Here is an 18689-nt window from a genome sequence, read left to right on the forward strand (position 1 = left end):
TGCCTCTGTCCCACCCCTCTATCCCAGGCCGTCGCCCCTTGGGCAGGCTCCAAGGCCTCTCAGACAGTCCAGGCTCTGGGCTCAGTGGTTCAGACTGGGATGCTGGGCTTGGTGCTGGAGTGTCTGGGACGTGGGATGTTCCATGTGGGCTCTTTCTGGGGACAGAGAGGGCACCTGCAAGCGTCGGTGCCTCGAACGGCTCCAGCACCATTGCCCAGATGTTCACCAAAGCTTTCCAGACCAGTTGGGTCAATGCTCCCCATGGCACCGCCACCATCCGGGAGGGCAGAGGGGGCTTTGTGGTGGCCAGAATCATAGAATCATAGAATTGGGTTGGAAAGGACCTTTAAAGGTCATCTAGTCCAACCCCCAAGGGTTGCGCCATGAAAGGACCATGGGCAAGGACAGGCCAGGCTGCTCGTAGCCTGACCGAAAACACGCAAAGCCGAAATCACTTTGCAGAAATAAGCGGGTTACGGCTATGACAGAACGAACTACGCAACAGAGAGGCTGGGACAGCAAGAGGCAACAGGGAGCATCCCTCATGCCCGCGGTGGCATCAACCCTCCTCCTGCCAAACCAATGCAGGGACCCTTCGGAAGTGCCAGGTCTCTTGATTAATAGAAGAAAAGGGAGAGAAAAATAAGGAAAAAAAGCAGCAGTTCCCCAGGCAGTTTCTTTCCTCGATCCGTCTCCAGCAGCAGATATCCAGCACAATGACACAAATCCTTGTTGGGTGCTTGAGATTAACATTTGGGTTATTGCCCTGTCAAGTGCGTGGTACAGGAATTGATTTCACATTTAGCTGCTGCTGCCATGATCTATGCAAGAAAAAATTGTGTTATTAATCCTTAAAAGAAAAACAAACCAAAAAAAAAAAAACCCCAAACCCCAGAACCTCTCAGCGCGTTGCTCTGGAGTTTGGTTGCCTCTGAGGACAGACCGGGACCTTAAAAATAAGCCGAAAAGCTTGAATGCAGCGGGCTGAGGGCTGGGCAGAAGATGCAGAGCCTGGAGACACATGGTCATCCCCGGCTCCCACCGGCTCGTGCAAGGGACCCACAGCTGCCCGAGCCAGGGTGTACGCCAAGCGTCCCCCAGAGACCAGCAGACAGCTAAGGACTCCGAAGTCATGGACTTTGTGCTCCCTTCCCTGGGCAGCACCATGTGTGGAGATGCCTGGGAGGAGTCTCATGGAGCTAATGGGCACGGACGTGCCTCCAACATCATTAGAACTCCTTGAGTACCTCCCTTGGAGGCGTCTAGGGCTTCTGTCTGTGGCTTTAGCTGTCTCCAGAGGAGGCCAAAACGCTCCTGGAGATGCCAGGGAGGAGTCTTGTGGAGCTAATGGGCATGGATGTGCCTCCAGCATTGACAAAACTCCTTGGGTACCTCCCTTGGAGGAGTCCAGTGCTTCTATCTGGGACTTCAGCGGTCTCCAGAGGAGACCAACGCACTCCTGGAGATGCCAGGGAGGAGTCTTGTGGAGTTAACGGGCATGAACCTGCCTCCGACATCAATGGAACTCCTTGGGTACCTCCCTTGGAGGAGTCCAGGGCTTCCATCTGGGACTTCAGCGGTCTCCAGAGGAGGCCAACATGCTCCTGGAGATGCCTGAGAGTTTTACTGAAGAGCAACCAGGCATGGTCCTTCCCCCAGCATACACAATGCTTTCGGGAGCCCCAGACCCCTCCAAGGTAGCTACTCAAGGAGTTTTGTGTATGTTAAGGCAGGTCCATGCTGGTAGCTCTTCAGGACTTCTCCCAGGCATCTCCAGGAGTGTTTTGGCTTCTTCAGGAGACAGCTCAAGTCCTGGGTAGCTGCAGCAGACTCCTCCTAGGTCGTTAGTTGAAGAGATTTGTTAATGACAGAGGCGGGTCCATGGCTGGTAGCTCTCCAGGCCTTCTCCCAGGCATCTCCAAGAGTGTTCTGGCTTCCTCTGGAGAGAGCTGAAGTCCTGGGAAGCAGCCCCAGCCTGCTCCTAGGCAGTTAGCGAAGGGTTTTGTCCACGGCAGGGGGGTTGGAACTAGATGATCTTTAAAGTCCCTCCCAACCCAAACCCTTCTGTGATTCTGTGTTTGGGGGAGGAAGGTGTGAGACAAATCACATGCCACCTGAGAAGTCATAAATCAACCAACCTGAACTCGAAACCAGCAATTAACACTCGCTCAGGATACTGACGGACTACGAAGTCCCCAGATTACCTGCTTTTCAGAGGAAGGGGCAACACCCTGACCTGCTTCTGGCACCTAGGAGCCCGTTTTCTCCATTCCACGGAGGTGTAGATGGGAGGTGGGCACAGGGCACCCGCGGGATCAGGGCCACCACCCTCCTGCCTCCTCTCCTTCCTCCTGCTCTCTGCCGGGGACCAGCAGCCCACCTACTCCCGCACCGAGCTGTCACTGGGGTGGTTCTTCCCTAACAGTGTCCTCATGACACTGTCTTCACCATCACACCTTCCTGGTGACACGGGACAATCCGATTCCCAGACTTCTTCATCAAGTTTCCAACCCTCCCATCACGGGCTTTTTCTTTGCCTAAATATGTCCTTTATTCCACCAGGAGACCATCCTGGTGGAATTCCACCAGGAGACCTCAGCATCATCCTGTTTCCTGGTGTTAAAATGGAGAAGGGGTTGACTGGTTGGGTTAGGTCATGGTTTTTTGGAAGGGACTGTTGATCTGGAGCATTTCATCTCTGCTCCAGGACATCTCCTGCAGCCAATGTCCCTTGCACCTACTGTCACCTTCCAAACGGTCCCCGGGCAAGCTCTGCCCCCGAAAATGCGGACTTACCTCATCGAACAACTGCAGCATGATGGTGAGGACGTCTGGGTGGGCTTTGTCAACCTCGTCGAAGAGCACCACAGCGTTTGGGCACTGCCTCAGCTTTTTGGTGAGCTGCCCGCCCTCTTCGTGGCCCACGTAGCCAGGCGGGGAGCCGATAAACTTGGCAACCTAAGAGGAGACAACAGGAGACGTGGAAGTTGACCGTGGGGTCAATGAAGCCCCTTTGATCCTGAGCAGCTCAGCCGGCAGCTGCTATTCTTTGCTGCTGAAAAATCAAGCTCTATAATCTTCGTGACACCTATCGCGCCCCGGATGTCCCCAAATCAGCTTAATCAGCGACAATTCGGCAAAATGCCCGTTTTGGCTGCTCAGGAATGACCTTTCCCAGAGGTTTGACCAGCAGAGTCTGCAGGAGCAGCCGTGGGCTGGCACCACCCCTGCTTTTCTAAACACTGTCCGAGAGACCCATCCCAGCTCTCCAAGACCTATTTTTATCTCCTTTAGCCTTTTGAAGAGCAAGAATTCAAAGAATTACGAGTGGCAGGTGGCTCCGGTGGGGAAGCAAAGCTCAGGGAGAGGCCACAAGGAAAATATTTTTCCTGTGTCAAGACTTGCTACTTGACATCAAGACTTTTTAAATGAGGTTTAAAAATTTAGAAGATTATTTAGAAAAATATTTTTGACGCTAGAAATGTTTTGGCAAAAATGACATGTAATTTTTGATGTCCAGCTTGGGGCGTTTTCAAGCGACTGGGGTCTGTGGGTGCATCTTTAGGTGTACAAAAGCCGAAAAGAATAAAATTATGAGCCAGTTTGTCAATTCTCTGTGGTTCTCTGGGATGCTGGACATGCAGAGTCAGCGGCCGGCTGGTTCTATGGGAAGCTGAAGGAATTAATGGAGAAAAATCCTGAATCTTCATAAACCAAAGAAATTTACTCTACTTAATCGAGGACAAGGAACCAGTGAATGACGAAAGCCACGTGTGCTGACAAGCACCCAACTTCTCCAGCCCAGGAGAGACACGGAGCTGTTGGAGCGGGGCCAGAGGAGGCCCCGGAGATGATCCAAGGGCTGGAGCCCCTCTGCTGGGAGGACGGGCTGAGAGAGCTGGGGGGGTTCAGCCTGGAGAAGAGAAAGCTCCGCAGAGACCTTGGAGCCCCTTCCAGTACCTCAAGGGGCTCCAGCAAAGCTGGGGAGGGACTCTGGATGAGGGAGGGGAGCCATGGGACGAGGGGGAAGGGGTTTCCGCTGCGAGAGGCGAGATTGGGCTGAGATCTCGGGCAGAAATTCTTGGCTGTGAGGGCGGTGAGCCCCTGGCCCAGGTTGCCCAGAGAAGCTGTGGCTGCCCCATCCCTGGAGGGGTTCAAGGCCAGGTTGGCCGGGGCTTGGAGCAAGCTGGGCTGGTGGGAGGTGTCCCTGCCCAGGGCAGGGGGTGGCACTGGGTGGCCTTTAAGGTCCCTTCTCACCCAAACCCTTCCATGATTCCATGATTCTCCCATCCAAGCAGCTCCTTTGTGCCGATCGATACAACCCAATTGCCCGGGCAGAGCTGTGATCCCCTTTCCCCGATCTCCACCGCTCCCACGGCTGCGATACGGAGCTGAGGGGATTCCCCCTGACTTGGGGACAGGAGAGCAGCAATTAGCCGAGGGCAGTTAATTCCCTGCCTTGGTTTCGCAGAGCCTGGGGCTACGCGAGGCTCCCCAGGCTCCTCCAAAGGCCGCCGTCTCCGGGGCTGACCTCCTGATCCTTGTTTGCTTGAAAAATTTATATTGCTCTCGCCGCAATTCTCTGCTTTATTCCTTCCCTTCGCTCTGCCTCTTGTCTTTGTCAGGGTGCGGTATTTTATATCTTACATTGATACTGCGCCTCCAAACTCCTCTCTCTTTGTCCTGAATCATCAACATGGCTTTATTTTTATCTATTTTTCACTCCTGCAGCGGAGGACCCCATCGTAACTGATCTATCAGGCCAGCTCCAAGCACGTCTTTTATTTTCTCTTCCCACACCCTTTCAGTTCACTGTTTTGGGTAAAACAACACATTTTCGGGAGCTTTTCTAGCGCCGGCCATTCCCTGCTGGCTGCAGCCCTCAGCAGCAAGAAATGCAAAAAAAAAAAAGTACTCCCATCTTGGACCCGTCCTTCGGAGCTCCTCCCCAGCTCGTTCCGCTTCAAGACACCGTCTTCCCAGGTCCCAGCCGGTAAGTCCTTCTCCTCTTCTTCCCCATCTCCATAAAGCAATGCAGCAGCTCCAACGTTTATGGGGAAGATCCTCAGATCCCTCATAGGACATAGAGTCACGGAATGGTTTGGGTGGGAAGGGACCGTAAAGATCATCTCATTCCACCCCCCTGCCCTGGGCAGGGACACCTCCCACCAGCCCAGGTCGCTCCAAGCCCCGGCCAACCTGGCCTTGAACCCCTCCAGGGATGGGGCAGCCACAGCTTCTCTGGGCAACCTGGGCCAGGGGCTCACCGCCCTCACAGACAAGAATTTCTGCCCGAGATCTCAGCTCAATCTCCCCTCTTGCAGTGGAAACCCCTTCCCCCTCGTCCCATGGCTCCCCTCCCTCATCCAGAGTTCCTCCCCAGCTTTCCTGGAGCCCCTTGAGGGACTGGAAGGGGCTCCAAGGTCTCCGCGGAGCCTTCTCTTCTCCAGGCTGAACCTCCCCAGCTCTCTCAGCCTGTCCTCCCAGCATCTCCGGGGCCTCCTCCGGCCCCACTCCAACAGCTCCGTGTCTTTCCTGGGCTGAGGACTCCAGAGCTGGACACATCCCAATGGTTTCTGCGTTTGGGTGCACCTCAGCCATGGCACCAATAAAAACCACTATGTCCCTACGCAGCCATCAAAAGAAAAATATTATGAACCGCTCTCAGCTCGGACCTTGCAGCTTTTTGGGGAGATGGAGCCCTTCAAAGGGATTTGGGGCCCCTCAGCTCCAGGGGTGACCCTGGTGGGATGTCCCCCATCTCCTGCAGCACCAGAATGGGGCAGAAGGTGCGACGGGGGGGTGGGCTCCACACCACCATCCTGGCTCCTGGTGTTTTCCCCCCTCTTTACCCCATGGGAGGCATGTGGAGGAGGTGATCCCGCACAGGAAACAGCAATATTCCAGGGGGAAGGAGGAGAAGGGGGCTGTGAGCCATCTCCAGCCCGTGGCTCGTGGCCAGGCCGCAGGTTGCCCCGCGCAGCGCCATCTCCTCCCAGCCCTCTTCCCCCCGAGGGAAGACACTGCCTACAGAAGCCGCGGCATCAGCCGCAAATTACTGCAGCTTTTCTCGCTCCTTGCTCTCTCTTCCTCATTTTTTTTTCGGAGTTAAACTTGCCTTTTTTTTTTTTTAGCTGGCATCTCCCATATCGCAATTTACTGCACAGCCCGCAGCGACTGCTCTGGGACAGACCAAACCCCCCCCATTTTCTGGGGAAGGTGGAAGGAATTCCCGAAGGTCCTGGCTGCCGCTGCCAGGGTGAGAAACGAGACGCTCTTTTCTCAGGGCGGGTGGTTCCATGTCCCATTGTCCCCAGCGGTGTCCCCACCTCCCCCATGTCCCCCGATGGAGGAGCCGTGATGGTGGGTGGCTCCATGTCCCGGTGTCCCCACGGTGTCCCCTCGATGTCCCCAGATGAAGGAGCCGCGACGGCAAGTGGCTTTGTGTCCTGTTGTCCCCATGGTGGCTCCATGTCCCCAGCGGTGTCCCCCCGTCCCCAGATGGCGGAGCCGTGTTGGCAGGTGGCTTTGTGTCCCCATATCCCCTCAACGTCCCCAGACGGAGGAGCCACGTTGGTGGGTGGCGCCACGTTGGTGGGTGGCTCCGTGTCCCATTGTCCCCAGCAGTGTCCCTGTGTCCCCTCACTGTTGCGTGTCCCCGGATGGAGTTGCCGTGTTGGAGCATGACTTTGTGTCCCGCTGTCCCCACCGCAGCAGGTGGCTCCATGTCCCACGGAGCCTTCAGCGGCAGCGAGGAGACGCTCAAGCACCGCCCAGGATGGGGACCAAACGCGGGGGAACGAGGGCATTGACAGGATTTGTTGAAATTGCCCGTTAAACTGGAAGCTGCACCCCTCGGAAACCCATTTACTCACCTCGTGCCTCTCCTGGAACTCCGACATGTCCAGTCTGATGAAACCCTGCAAGAGAAAGAAACTCTTAACATGATATTTGATGAATCTGCTCAAAGCTTCACGACATTGAGAAGGTTCCTCCAGATCCAGGCGTGTGGCTGGTGGAACACAGGGCTTTGTGGTTCCCAAGGGCTGCCGGCACCGGAGCGGCCAGATCCACCACAAAACGCTGAGGGTTATTCTGAGGAAGAGGAAGATGATGGTGGTTTCTCAAGGAGAGCCAGGACCAGTTCCCACTGCCGGCTCACAGCCTGCGGCTTGTCGCCAGAGCTGGAGGCTGGACTGGAACAGCCGGGAACAGTCCCTCAGACGGGACTGGAACAGCCGCTCGCGATTTCCTAAATGAAATGGGTATTACCGCAGTCCAGCTTTTTAGAAATAGATCACCAGAAGGTGGCCATGCCTCTCCGTAAAAATGAAATAAAAAGCAAAATCATAAAGCGGAGGGAAACCAGCTTCCTGGGTGATCATCGCCAAGCAGTAACATTGTTAGAGAATTTACAGCTGCCCCCCCGGCTCCCTCCGCATTTGAGAAACTCATGGTTCACTGCAGACATGGAACTTCCTGGGCTTGCAGCTGTAATCTAGCTCCCGGAGGTACCAGAAGAGAGTAGAACAGAACAGAACGGAATAGAACGGAATAGAGTGGAGTAGAGCAGAGTAGAGTAGAGTGGAATGGAATGGAGTGGAGTAGAACAGGAATGGAACAGAACAGAACAGAATAGAATAGAACGGAACAGAACCGATTGTAATAGAGTGGAGTGGAGTGGAGTGGAGTAGAGTAGAGGGGAATGGAATGGATTGGAATGGAATGAAACGGAATGGATTGGAGTAGATTAGACTAGATAGGAAAAGGAATAGAATAGAATAGAATAGAATAGAATAGAATAGAATAGAATCACGGAATCACGGAATCTTCAGAGTTGGAAGGGACCTCTAGAGATCATCTAGTCCAACTCCCCTGCTAGAGCAGGATTGCCTAAAGCACATCCCTCAGGGCTGCATCCAGGCGGGTCTTGAAAATCTCCAGAGAAGGAGACTCCACAACCTCCCTGGGCAGCCTGTTCCAGTGCTCTCTCACCCTCACCGTAAAGAAGTTTTTCCGCGTATTTGATCGGAACTTCCTATGTTCTAGCTTGTGCCCATTGCCCCTTGTGCTGTCACTGGGAACCATTGAAAAGAGCCTGGCTCCGTCCTCCTTAAACCCACCCTTTAGATACTTGTAAACATTAATAAGGTCTCCCCTCAGCCTTCGCTTCTCCAGGCTAAAGAGTCCCAGCTCTCTCAGCCTTTCCTCATAAGGAAAGGCTGAATAGAATAGAATAGAATAGAATAGAATAGAATAGAATAGAATAGAATAGAATAGAATAGAATAGAATAGAATGGAATAGAACAGAACAGAACAGAACAGAACAGAATGGAATGTAATAGAGCGGAGAGGAATGGAACGGAGTAGACCAGAGTAGAGCATAATAGGAATACAAATAGAAGAGAATATAGAATAGAATAGAATAGAATAGAATAGAATAGAATAGAATAGAATAGAACAGAACGGAACAGAATGGAATGGAAAGGAATATAGTAGAGTAGAGTAGAACAGGAACAGGAATGAATGGAATGGAATGGAATGGAGTGGAGTGGAGTGGAGTGGAGCAGATAGAATAGGAATAGGAAGAGAAAGAGGAGAGGAGAGGAGAGGAGAGGAGAGGAGAGGAGAGGAGAGGAGAGGAGAGGAGAGGAGAGGAGAGGAGAGGAGAGGAGAGGAGAGGAGAGGAGAGGAGAGGAGAGGAGGGATGGGAAAGAAGGGAAGGGAAGGGAAGGGAAGGGAAGGGAAGGGAAGGGAAGGGAAGGGAAGGGAAGGGAAGAGAAGAGAAGAGAAGAGAAGAGAAGAGAAGAGAAGAGAAGAGAAGAGAAGAGAAGAGAAGAGAAGAGAAGAGAAGAGAAGAGAAGAGAAGAGAATATTTCAGTTGGAAAGGATCTACAATCACCACCTAGTCCAACTGCCCAAGAAGACGAGCCTGAACCCTCCCAGGACCAGCCAGACATGACGTCTCTCCATTGGCACCTCCCACCAGAGCCTGCATCGCCGTGCAGGACTCTTCCAGCTGGGATTGGGCAGAGATTCCGCCTGGCCAAAGCCCCTCAGAGGCTGGTGGCAAATGTGCCAACATAGATATTGTCCTCCAACTACGGCCAGAGACGCTTGGGAAAGAGATATTTACTGGGAAGAGCAAATGGAGGTGGGAGGATGCGCAGACTGGGAACGAGAACAGCTATTGTGCAGGAGGACGTACGTGTCTGCGTACACATCTCAGCCGGACACGTGTGCAGAGCACACGGACACACACAGGGACCACAGACTCATGGAATAGTTTGGGTGGGAAGGGACATTTAAAGATCATCCAGACCAACCCCCCGCCCCGGGCAGGGACATCTCCCACCAGCCCAGCTTGCTCCAAGCCCTGTCCCACCTGGCCTTGAACCCCTCCAGGGATGGGGCATCTCCCACCTCTCTGGGCAACCTGGGCCAGATTCATGGAATCATGGACTCACGGAATGGTCTGGCTTGGAAGGGACCTTTAAAGACCATCTAGTCCAACCTCTTGCCATGAGCAGGGACATCTCCAACTAGACCAGGTTGCCCCGTCCAACCTGGCCACGAATATTCAGGTTCAGAGCTAACGGGAGGGACATTCGGCAGCGCATAGGGAGCCCGGAGCTTCTCTGGTCCTGGGTGATGCCGAGGGGCACCAAACCAAGACGGTGCTGCCATGAACTCCCCAGGGATGGAGGAAAGCGGGAGGATCTCCTGGGTGAAACACCGCTATTTGGGGTGATGGGGATAAGAGTTCAGGCCAGTTTAGGCCAGATCTCAAGTAAAAACAGCCACATTTCCCTGCAAAATATTAAAATATGGCCCGGGGCAGAGCGAGGCGTACAAAACCGGGGTCTGACCCCGGTGGGCGCTCACCGAGGAGTGTCCCACCAGCATCACAGCAAACACCCTTCCAGGACCTGCTCTGCTTTGGTCTGACCCTGCTCCTAGTCCTCCTCCATCCCTGTTCCCCCCACGCAGGCTGGGGAAGGTTCGTTAGACGGGTCGTTACCTGGTGGCCTCTCTGGAGATGGGACGGTGACGGGTTTTCCTTTCTTAATCCGCCAGTTCCTGCGAATTGCTGCACCCCCGTAACCGGCCCTGGGGGTTGTGACCCCCCTCACGCCACTCGTTGCAGCACTGACGGCCGGTTCATTAGCAATCAAGCCCCGATCTGCGCGCGCGACTGAATTAACACAACATGCGGCCTTTAACTGGTTCCCCCACTGGCTGCCCGGCCGGGCACTGAGCGGTTCCAGGCGCAGGGGTCGGGGATGGAGTTGCTCAAGACGCAGGAGCTGGGATTTATTGCTTCTGAGAGGCAATTACAGAAGGACGAGGAAAAGAAAACCAGAACAGTCGTTTTTTATGGCGTCGTTTTACTTTTGATCTTCTTTCGACGTGTGGCTGGAGATGGTCTGGGGCAAGTGGCCCCGAGGTGGCCCTGCTGGAGTAGGGGGGTGGGAGGAGATGACCTTCAGAGGTCCCTGCCAATTCCACCTCGCTGTGAGTCTCTGTGTCATTTTACCCGCGTCTGTTCCCCGCTGGGGGGTGTTGCGGGGAGGAATGAATCCCGTGTGGGTGCAGGGGGCAGCTCTGTTGGTGTTCCCTCCTTCTCCCGGCTCCCACCCCACGCTGTCCTCCATGGGACAGCGCTGGGAACATCCCAAAGGCTTAAATGGGAATCAGGGAGCCCAGCTTTAAACCCTGGGTGTTTTAAAATCTTAGCTATCTGATGGCACAAAGCCGGGAGGGGTGGGTGACACCCCAGAAGGCCGTGCCACCATCCAGCCAGACCTGGGCAGGTGGAGAGTTGGGTGGAGAGGAACCCGATGGAGTTCAACACGGGCAAGTGTAGGGTCCTGCCCCTGGGGAGGAACAACCCCCCGCATCAGGACAGGTTGGGGCTGACCTGCTGGAGAGCAGCTCTGCAGAGAGGGACCTGGGAGTCCTGGTGGGCAACAAGCTGCCCACGAGCCAGCCATGTGCCCTGGTGGCCAAGAAGGCCAATGGTCTCCTGGGGGGCATCGAGAAGACCGTGGCCAGCAGGTAGAGGGAGGTCATCCTCTCCCTCTGCTCTGCCCTGGGGAGGCCACAGCTGGAGCACTGGGTCCAGTTCTGGGCTCCCCAGTTCCAGAAGGACAGGGAACTGCTGGAGAGAGTCCAGCGGAGGCTGCGGAGATGCGGAGGGGCTGGAGCATCTCTGTGCTGAGGAAAGGCTGAGAGCCCTGGGGCTGTTCAGCCTGGAGAAGAGCAGACCGAGAGGGGATCTCATCAGTGCTCAGCAAGAGCTAAAGGGCCGGGGGCAAGAGGATGGGGCCAGACTCTTCTCAGTGGTGCCCGGGGACAGGACAAGGGGCAACGGGCACAAACCGGAATGAAGAAAATAAGGAGAAGTTCATTTTGAGGGTGGCAGAGCCCTGGCACAGGCTGCCCAGAGAGGTGTGGAGTCTCCTGCTCTGGAGATATCCCAAACCCGTCTCCAACATGCCCTGGGTGACCCTGCTCTGGCAGGGGGTGGGACTGGATGGTCCCTTCCTACCCCTACAATTCTGTGATCCCTGAACCACCCCCCACCGCCCAGAAATAACTCTAACCCATCTTCGCTAAATGCTGTCAGGTGGAAAACAAACTCAGCCACGCCAACAGCCTCTGCCCTTTGGATCCCAAACATTTCAGCCAGGCACGAAACCGAAGCCGCCATCTGCCCCGTCCGCACTGGCACAATGTGCGAAGTGGGACACGGACACCCAATTTTCAGAGTTTTATCCTTCTAAGAATTTACAGTGCTATTAATAACGGAGGCAAAAAAAAAAAAAATTATGTTCCCCACACAGGATGTCCAAACGAGAGCAGCATCCGGCGGGGAACGCAGGATGCGGTCAAACCCCTTTGCATTTTTACAATTCAAATATTCCGGTGACACAGACGGGGACCTTCACGGGTTCATTTTAAGGCAGCAGAAGCCCCTTCCTGGTCCCGCACACGCTCAGACCCCACGTTTCTCTCCCATGGATGAATTGAACGTGCCGCAGCAATGCCGGACCACGACCCCCACCAAGAACCTACCCTCCCTCCCGTTACCGACAGCACCCCGAGGGCAAAACGCTGCGGGGAAGCGGCGTTACCTTTTTGACGTCCTTATGGATGTACTTGGCCGTCTGCTTGGCCAGCTCGGTTTTACCTGTGCCGGAGACGAGAAGAAAAGACTCGTGTTAAACCCGGCTGGTCCACCCCCGTAACCAAAACGTGCATTTTTTTTCCTGCAAAATCCCTGCTCGGGAAGAGGGATGCCCAGGATAACACCCTGCCAGGGTGCCGGGACGGGCAGCAGCAGGGGTTGGGCAGCGTGCTTCAGTTTTAATAGCTGATGGCTGTTAAATATTTAATAGCGGATTAAATACATGATGGGCAGCGAAATTTGCCATTTTTGCTATTGCTATTTTTGCTATTATTGCTATTTTTGCTATTTTTGCTATTCAATTGCCATTTAATAGCTGACGGAATACATGATGGGCAGAGAAATTGCTATGTTTTTCCCCCTAGAAAAGGTGGGGTTAGATCATTGTTTTTTTTGCCACATTCTCTCCCCATATTCCCAGTTCCGTGCGCAATGTCTTTTCCTCTCTAGATAGAGAATTTCAGGGAAGTGGGATATCCTTTCCTTCTTTTTATATATATATATATATATATATATATATATATATATATATATATATATTTATATACGGCAACTGTCATAAAATGCTTGGATTAGGACCCCGCAGTAACGGGGCAGATCCACGCTGACACGGGGAAACAGACACTCCAGCTCACGGAAAGCTGGATCCTGTCCTTCATCCCAGGGAAAAACCATCATTAAACAGGCAGGGCCAGGGAAAATCCCCGTCTCCGGCAAAGCTGGGGCTTCCCCGTTGGGTTTAGTGGGTTTATCGGGTGCAGAATGTGGCTGGTTTGGGCTCCCCAGTTTTCTCAGGGATGCTCCGTGGGTGAACACCCATCCGAAGCCCATCAGCTACCCAGATATCCACGTTATATTCAACCACGCTCGGGAAAATAAACCCTCCGGCATGCCGGGACAGGGAGTGGGCAGATGGACTTGCCAGAAATAAAAAAACCCCGTGTCTTAAAAACCAAACGAGCTAAAAAAACCCAAAAGGACAGCCTTACTGGAGTACTCCACATGCCCCAGCCCCACGTCGGGGGTCGGATCCGCAGGATCCTGTAATTCGATCACCGGCAAAACGGGAATTCAGGACTCTGCTGGGAAGCCTGCACCAGCGGATTAAAATCCCTGCCAAAATTCAGCATTTTGCTTCAGTTGGAGCTTTGGTGACTTGGGACGTAAGATACAGGTATATGCGTGTGCACTTACACGTATCGTACGTACACACCGATATAGAAATGGGGCTTTAAAGTGTGGAACTGCCCTGGGAACCTACTGAAATCTACTGAAGATGTTTTATTTTGCACATATTTGGGCTTTCAGATTGCTGTCACCTCGAGACCCTCTACAAAACACCCATCTGCCACAATAAAAGCTCTCCGCCGCTTTGCTGTCTCATTTCAATAGTCATTTTTCGCAAAAGAAATCCAAAAAAACACCTCCCCCCCCCCCCCCACCCCTGTCAGAAACACCCGGCGTTGGAGAGCGGAGGGTTTCCACCCCCCGGCCTTCAGACCTGCTGGAAGCAGCGCGGAGGAGTCTCAAAACCCCTTTCTTACTGGTTTTACACAGCTTTATAGCAACTGGTTTAGAGGAATCCTGGAGTGCGTCCCGGTGCCTTAACCCCTCCGGCATGGCCACCTTCCTCGGGATTCCCGGGAGAAGCACGACAAGCACCGAGGTTGTTTCAAATGTCACGGCTCAGTTGCTTTAAAGCTGTTTTGTGTTTTGTTTTTTTTTTTTTTGGTGGTTTTTTTTTTTGTTTTTTTTTTTTTTTTTCCCCTGAGTAAAAGTCACTTTGCTCATTTCGTGATCAGCTGTCGTGTTGCATTTGATTGTGCTGGAGGACAAATATTATCGGTGTCAATAAAATGCCGTCGTGACAAAGCAGCCCTGGCCTGCAGGAGCAGGACGAGCGGAGATATCTACTGTCCCCCCAGCCCGGGGAGGTAGGCCTGCTCTCAAAATCCCACTTTTATGGCGAAAACTGCCCCTTTTTGGTGCTGGGAGGGCGGACGGTGCCTGGGATGATTCAGGGGATGTGGGCGGTGAGTGCACTGAGGGACCAGGGACTGGGTGCCCGGCTGGAAGGATGACGGCAGCACCCTTCACCCGTGTTTCAGGTTCCTCGGGGGTCAGTACTGGGACCAGTGCTGTTTAACGTCTTTGTCGGTGACATGGGCAGTGAGATCGAGTGCACCCTCAGCGAGTTTGCCGACCACACCGAGCTGTGCGGTGCGGTCGACTCGCTGGAGGGACGGGATGCCATCCAGAGGGACCTGGAAAAGCTGGAGAGGTGGGTCCCTGCCAACCTCATGAAGTCCAACCAGGCCAAGTGCAAGGGCCTGCACCTGGGTCACAGCAATCCCAGGCACAGATCCAGGCTGGGCGGAGAATGGCTGGAGAGCAGCCCTGAGGAGAAGGACTTGGGGGTGCTGGTGGATGAGAAGCTCAACATGAGCCAGCACCGTGCGCTGGCATCCCAGAAACCCCCCCGCAGCCTGGGCTGCATCCCCAGCAGCGTGGGCAGCAGGGCGAGGGGGGGGATTCTGCCCCTCTGCTCCGCTCGGGGGAGACCCCCCTGCAGTGCTGCCTCCAGCTCTGGGGCCTCAGCACAGGAGAGACACGGAGCTGTTGGAGCGGGGCCAGAGGAGGCCCCGGAGATGCTGGGAGGGCTGGAGCCCCTCTGCTGGGAGGACGGGCTGAGAGAGTTGGGGGGGTTCAGCCTGGAGAAGAGAAGGCTCCAGGGAGACCTTGGAGCCCCTTCCAGTCCCTCAAGGGGCTCCAGGAAAGCTGGGGAGGGACTTTGGATGAGGGAGGGGAGCCATGGGACGAGGGGGAAGGGGTTTCCACTGCAAGAGGGGAGATTGGGCTGAGATCTTGGGAAGAAATTCTTGGCTGTGAGGGCGGTGAGCCCCTGGCCCAGGTTGCCCAGAGAAGCTGTGGCTGCCCCATCCCTGGAGGGGTTCAAGGCCAGGTTGGACGGGGCTTGGAGCAAGCTGGGCTGGTGGGAGGTGTCCCTGCCCAGGGCAGGGGGTGGCACTGGGTGGGCTTTCAGGTCCCTTCCCACCCAAACCATTCTGTGATTCTGTGAAGTGCTGTGGGCAGGGCGGGGGGTGGGGTGCACGGTGAGCTGCCCCCACTCCATCCCACCTCTCCATCCCTCTCACCACAAACCCCGGCTGTACCTATTCCAGACGAGCCCAAGAAAAGGAAGACCAGCGGGTGCTCCTCGTCGTACCAGCCATTTTCCTTCCTCCGGATAGCTGCAGTGAAAGACAGGGAAAACAAAAAAGGAGGGGGGGGCAAGGGGGGGGAAGGCATATAAATCAATGACACAAAAGCAAGTATAATTATCACTAAGTACACACTGTGTTTTACTGCTTTCTGCCCACTCAAAGTCCTCGCTGCCATTAGTGCTCTCTAATTTGATTAGCCAGGCAAGGCCCCAGAGACACCTAATCAGGTTAGCATGGATTTGGAGAGATGCCCGGAGCAGATTTCGGATAAAGTTTTCCAGGATGTGCACTCAGCGTTGCCAGGGAGACGGCGGGGAGGGGGGGACAGGGATGGAGGGATGGAGGGGTGGAGGGAGGGATGGATGGACGGAGGGATGGAGGGATGGATGGAGGGATGGATGGATGGGTGGAGGCATGGAGGCATGGAGGGAGGGACAGAGGGTTTGAGGGATGGATGGAGGGATGGAGGGATGGATGGAGGGAAGGATGGATGGATGGATGGATGGATGGATGGATGGAGGGGTGGATGGATGGATGGAGGGGTGGAGGGAGGGATGGAGGGATGGAAAGAGGGATGGAGGGATGGAAAGAGGGATGGAAGGAGGGATGGAGTGAGGAAGGGATGGAGGGATGGATGGAGGGAGGGGTGGATGAAGGAGGGATGGATGGAGGAACAGAGGGAGGGATGGAGGGATTGAGGGATGGACAGAGGGCTGGAGAGATGGAGGGAGGGATGGAGGGGTTGAGGGATGGAGGGGTTGAGGGATGGATGGAAGGACAGAGAGAGGGACAGAGGGATGGAGGGAGGGATAGAGGGAGGAAGGGATGAGGGATGGGGGATTGCAAGGGGAGGATGCGAGAGTCACACCGCCTTGCCAGCTCGTGGGTGCAACCTTTCTGCCAAAAAGCAGGTTTTAGGAGTTTTATGCGTTATTTCTCACATGTGAATGGAAAGTGGGAGGCGACTGAAGGCCACAAAAGCTCTGAAGTGGTGCAAGTCTAGCTCTGTACTGGTGAGGGGTCTGGAGCACAAGTCTGGTGAGGAGCGGCTGAGGGAGCTGGGGGTGTTCAGCCTGGAGAAAAGGAGGCTGAGGGGAGACCTTCTCGCTCTCTGCAACTCCCTGAAAGGAGGGGGTAGCCAGGGGGGGTCGGGCTCTTCTCCCAAGGAACAGGCCATGGGACAAGAGGAAACAGCCTCAAGTTGTGCCAGGGGAGGTTTAGGATGGATATTAGGAAAAATTTCTTCCCCGAAAGGGTTGTCACGCATTGGACCAGGCTGCCCAGGGCAGTGGTGGAGTCGCCATCCCTGGAGGGATTTAAAAGCCGGGCAGACGTGGTGCTGAGGGACATGGGCGCAACTTGAGGCTCTTTCCTCTTGTCCCATCGCCTGTCCCTGGAGGTGTCCAAGGCCAGGTTGGACGGGGCTTGGAGCAACCTGGGCTGGTGGGAGGTGTCTCTGGGTGGCACTGGGTGGTCTTTAAGGTCCCTTCCAACCCCAATCATTTCTCCACAGCAAAGTGAGGTGGTGCAAGGCTGCAGAGAGCTCCCCACATCTCCGTTCCTGCCTTCACCACCGCCATACACGGAATTTCCAGCTCCTTGTTCAGAGATGCTCACACTTCAGTCTTCCTGATTTATCTGCAGTATTTAAACACGGCCTGCGTTACAGCTCTTAAAAAGTGTTATTCTTCCCATATGGATTGGTGCGCGTGGTAAAGGGTTTTGCCGTGTTTTGTAAGAATGGACAGGAACTGAAACCGCGCGGTGCTGGAGATGAAGGGGAGGCTCCAGCGAACCAGGGACCTGCCAACGTCCTCTTCTGAGGGTGTGGGGCAGCTGCCAGACATCAGCGAGACCGAAGATGTGGTGCATTACGTTCGAAAGAGGGCAGAAAATGGGCAAGATGCCCAAGAACGCTAACCTACGCTATTTTTACGGTAGAAGAAGGGACCTGGACGAGCTGGAGAGGTGGGCCCGAGCAAACCTTATGGAGTTCAACAAGGCCAAGTGCAAGGTCCTGCACTTGGGTCAGGACAACCCCCGTTATCAATACAGGCTGGGGGATGAGGTGACAGAGAGCAGCCCTGCGGAAAGGGACTTGGGGGTCCTGGTGGGTGAAAAGCTGGACGTGAATGAACAATGTGTGCTCACAGCCCAGAAAGCCAACAGCATCCTGGGCTGCATCAAAAAAAGCGTGGCCAGCAGATCCAGAGAGGTGACTCTGCCCCTCTGCTCTGCTCTCGTGAGACCCCCCTGCAGTGCTGCCTCCAGCTCTGGGGCCTCAGCACAGGAGAGACACGGAGCTGCTGGAGCGGGGCCAGAGGAGGCCCCGGAGATGCTGGGAGGGCTGGAGCCCCTCTGCTGGGAGGACGGGCTGAGAGAGTTGGGGGGGTTCAGCCTGGAGAAGAGAAGGCTCCGCGGAGACCTTGGAGCCCCTTCCAGTCCCTCAAGGGGCTCCAGGAAAGCTGGGGAGGGACTCTGGATGAGGGAGGGGAGCCATGGCATGAGGGGGAAGGGTTTTAAAGTAAAGCAGGACAGGTTTAGATCAGACGTTAGGAAGAAGTTCTTCACCATGAGGGTGGTGGGACACTGGCCCAGGTTGCCCAGAGAGGTGGTGGAGGCCCCATCCCTGGAGACATTCAAGGCCAGGCTTGATGAGGCTCTGAGCAACCTGGTCTAGTTGAAGATGTCCCTGCTCACTGCAGGGTGGGACTAGGTGGCCTTTAGAGGTCCCTTCCAACCCAACACATTCTACGATTCTCTGATTCTAAGAACCAAATCGCAGCATCGGAGGCAGCACGAAGAACGGAGGGGAATCACTCAGAGACCCGCAGCTCACCTGCGCTTCTCAAATAAAGCTCTTTACGCGCCGCTGCGCGAGTAGAACCACAAAGCTCCGCGTTCGCTGCTTTTCAGTGGCGTCCACAGCAAAGACAGGAATAAAACGGCGTCTCCTCTCTTTTTTCTGCCTCCCATCCCCAAAAGGCAGCCTGGGACCGAGCCTCTGTCCCCATCCCTCAGCTCGCAGATGCCCCTGTCTCCAACCGGGGAGACTGCGGATTTGTTTTCTCCCTGGAGCTGGCAGGAGAGAGTAAGAGTAACCGGTAGAATTGGGGAATTCTGAAATTCAACCTCAAAAAGAAAGCCAGTCCACAAAACCCCTCCGCTTGGTGGGGAAAATAAAAAGACCCCTAAGAAAAGGCACCCTAACTGGGCCACGTGAAGAGGTCTTCCCGCAGGAAGAGCAAACCGATATGGGAAATACTTAATAAATA

General features: G+C 54.8%; 1 protein-coding gene across 4 annotated transcripts in view; it reads right to left on the reverse strand.

Annotated features, from left to right (window-relative positions):
* The window catches only part of CLPB (ClpB family mitochondrial disaggregase), a 105886-nt gene that overhangs the window by 9109 nt on the left and 78088 nt on the right, over window positions 1-18689 (reverse strand). For all 4 annotated transcript variants that reach the window (XM_074572206.1, XM_074572207.1, XM_074572209.1 and 1 more), the window contains 4 exons: window positions 15364-15441; window positions 12138-12193; window positions 6876-6920; window positions 2797-2958 (listed from right to left, as the gene is read on the reverse strand). In XM_074572206.1, the coding sequence (XP_074428307.1) occupies window positions 2797-2958; window positions 6876-6920; window positions 12138-12193; window positions 15364-15441 (341 nt within the window). The remainder of the gene's footprint in view (window positions 1-2796; window positions 2959-6875; window positions 6921-12137; window positions 12194-15363; window positions 15442-18689) is intronic.

Source organism: Larus michahellis, chromosome 1 (assembly GCF_964199755.1).
Source record: "Larus michahellis chromosome 1, bLarMic1.1, whole genome shotgun sequence".
Classification (NCBI taxonomy): Eukaryota; Metazoa; Chordata; class Aves; order Charadriiformes; family Laridae; genus Larus; species Larus michahellis.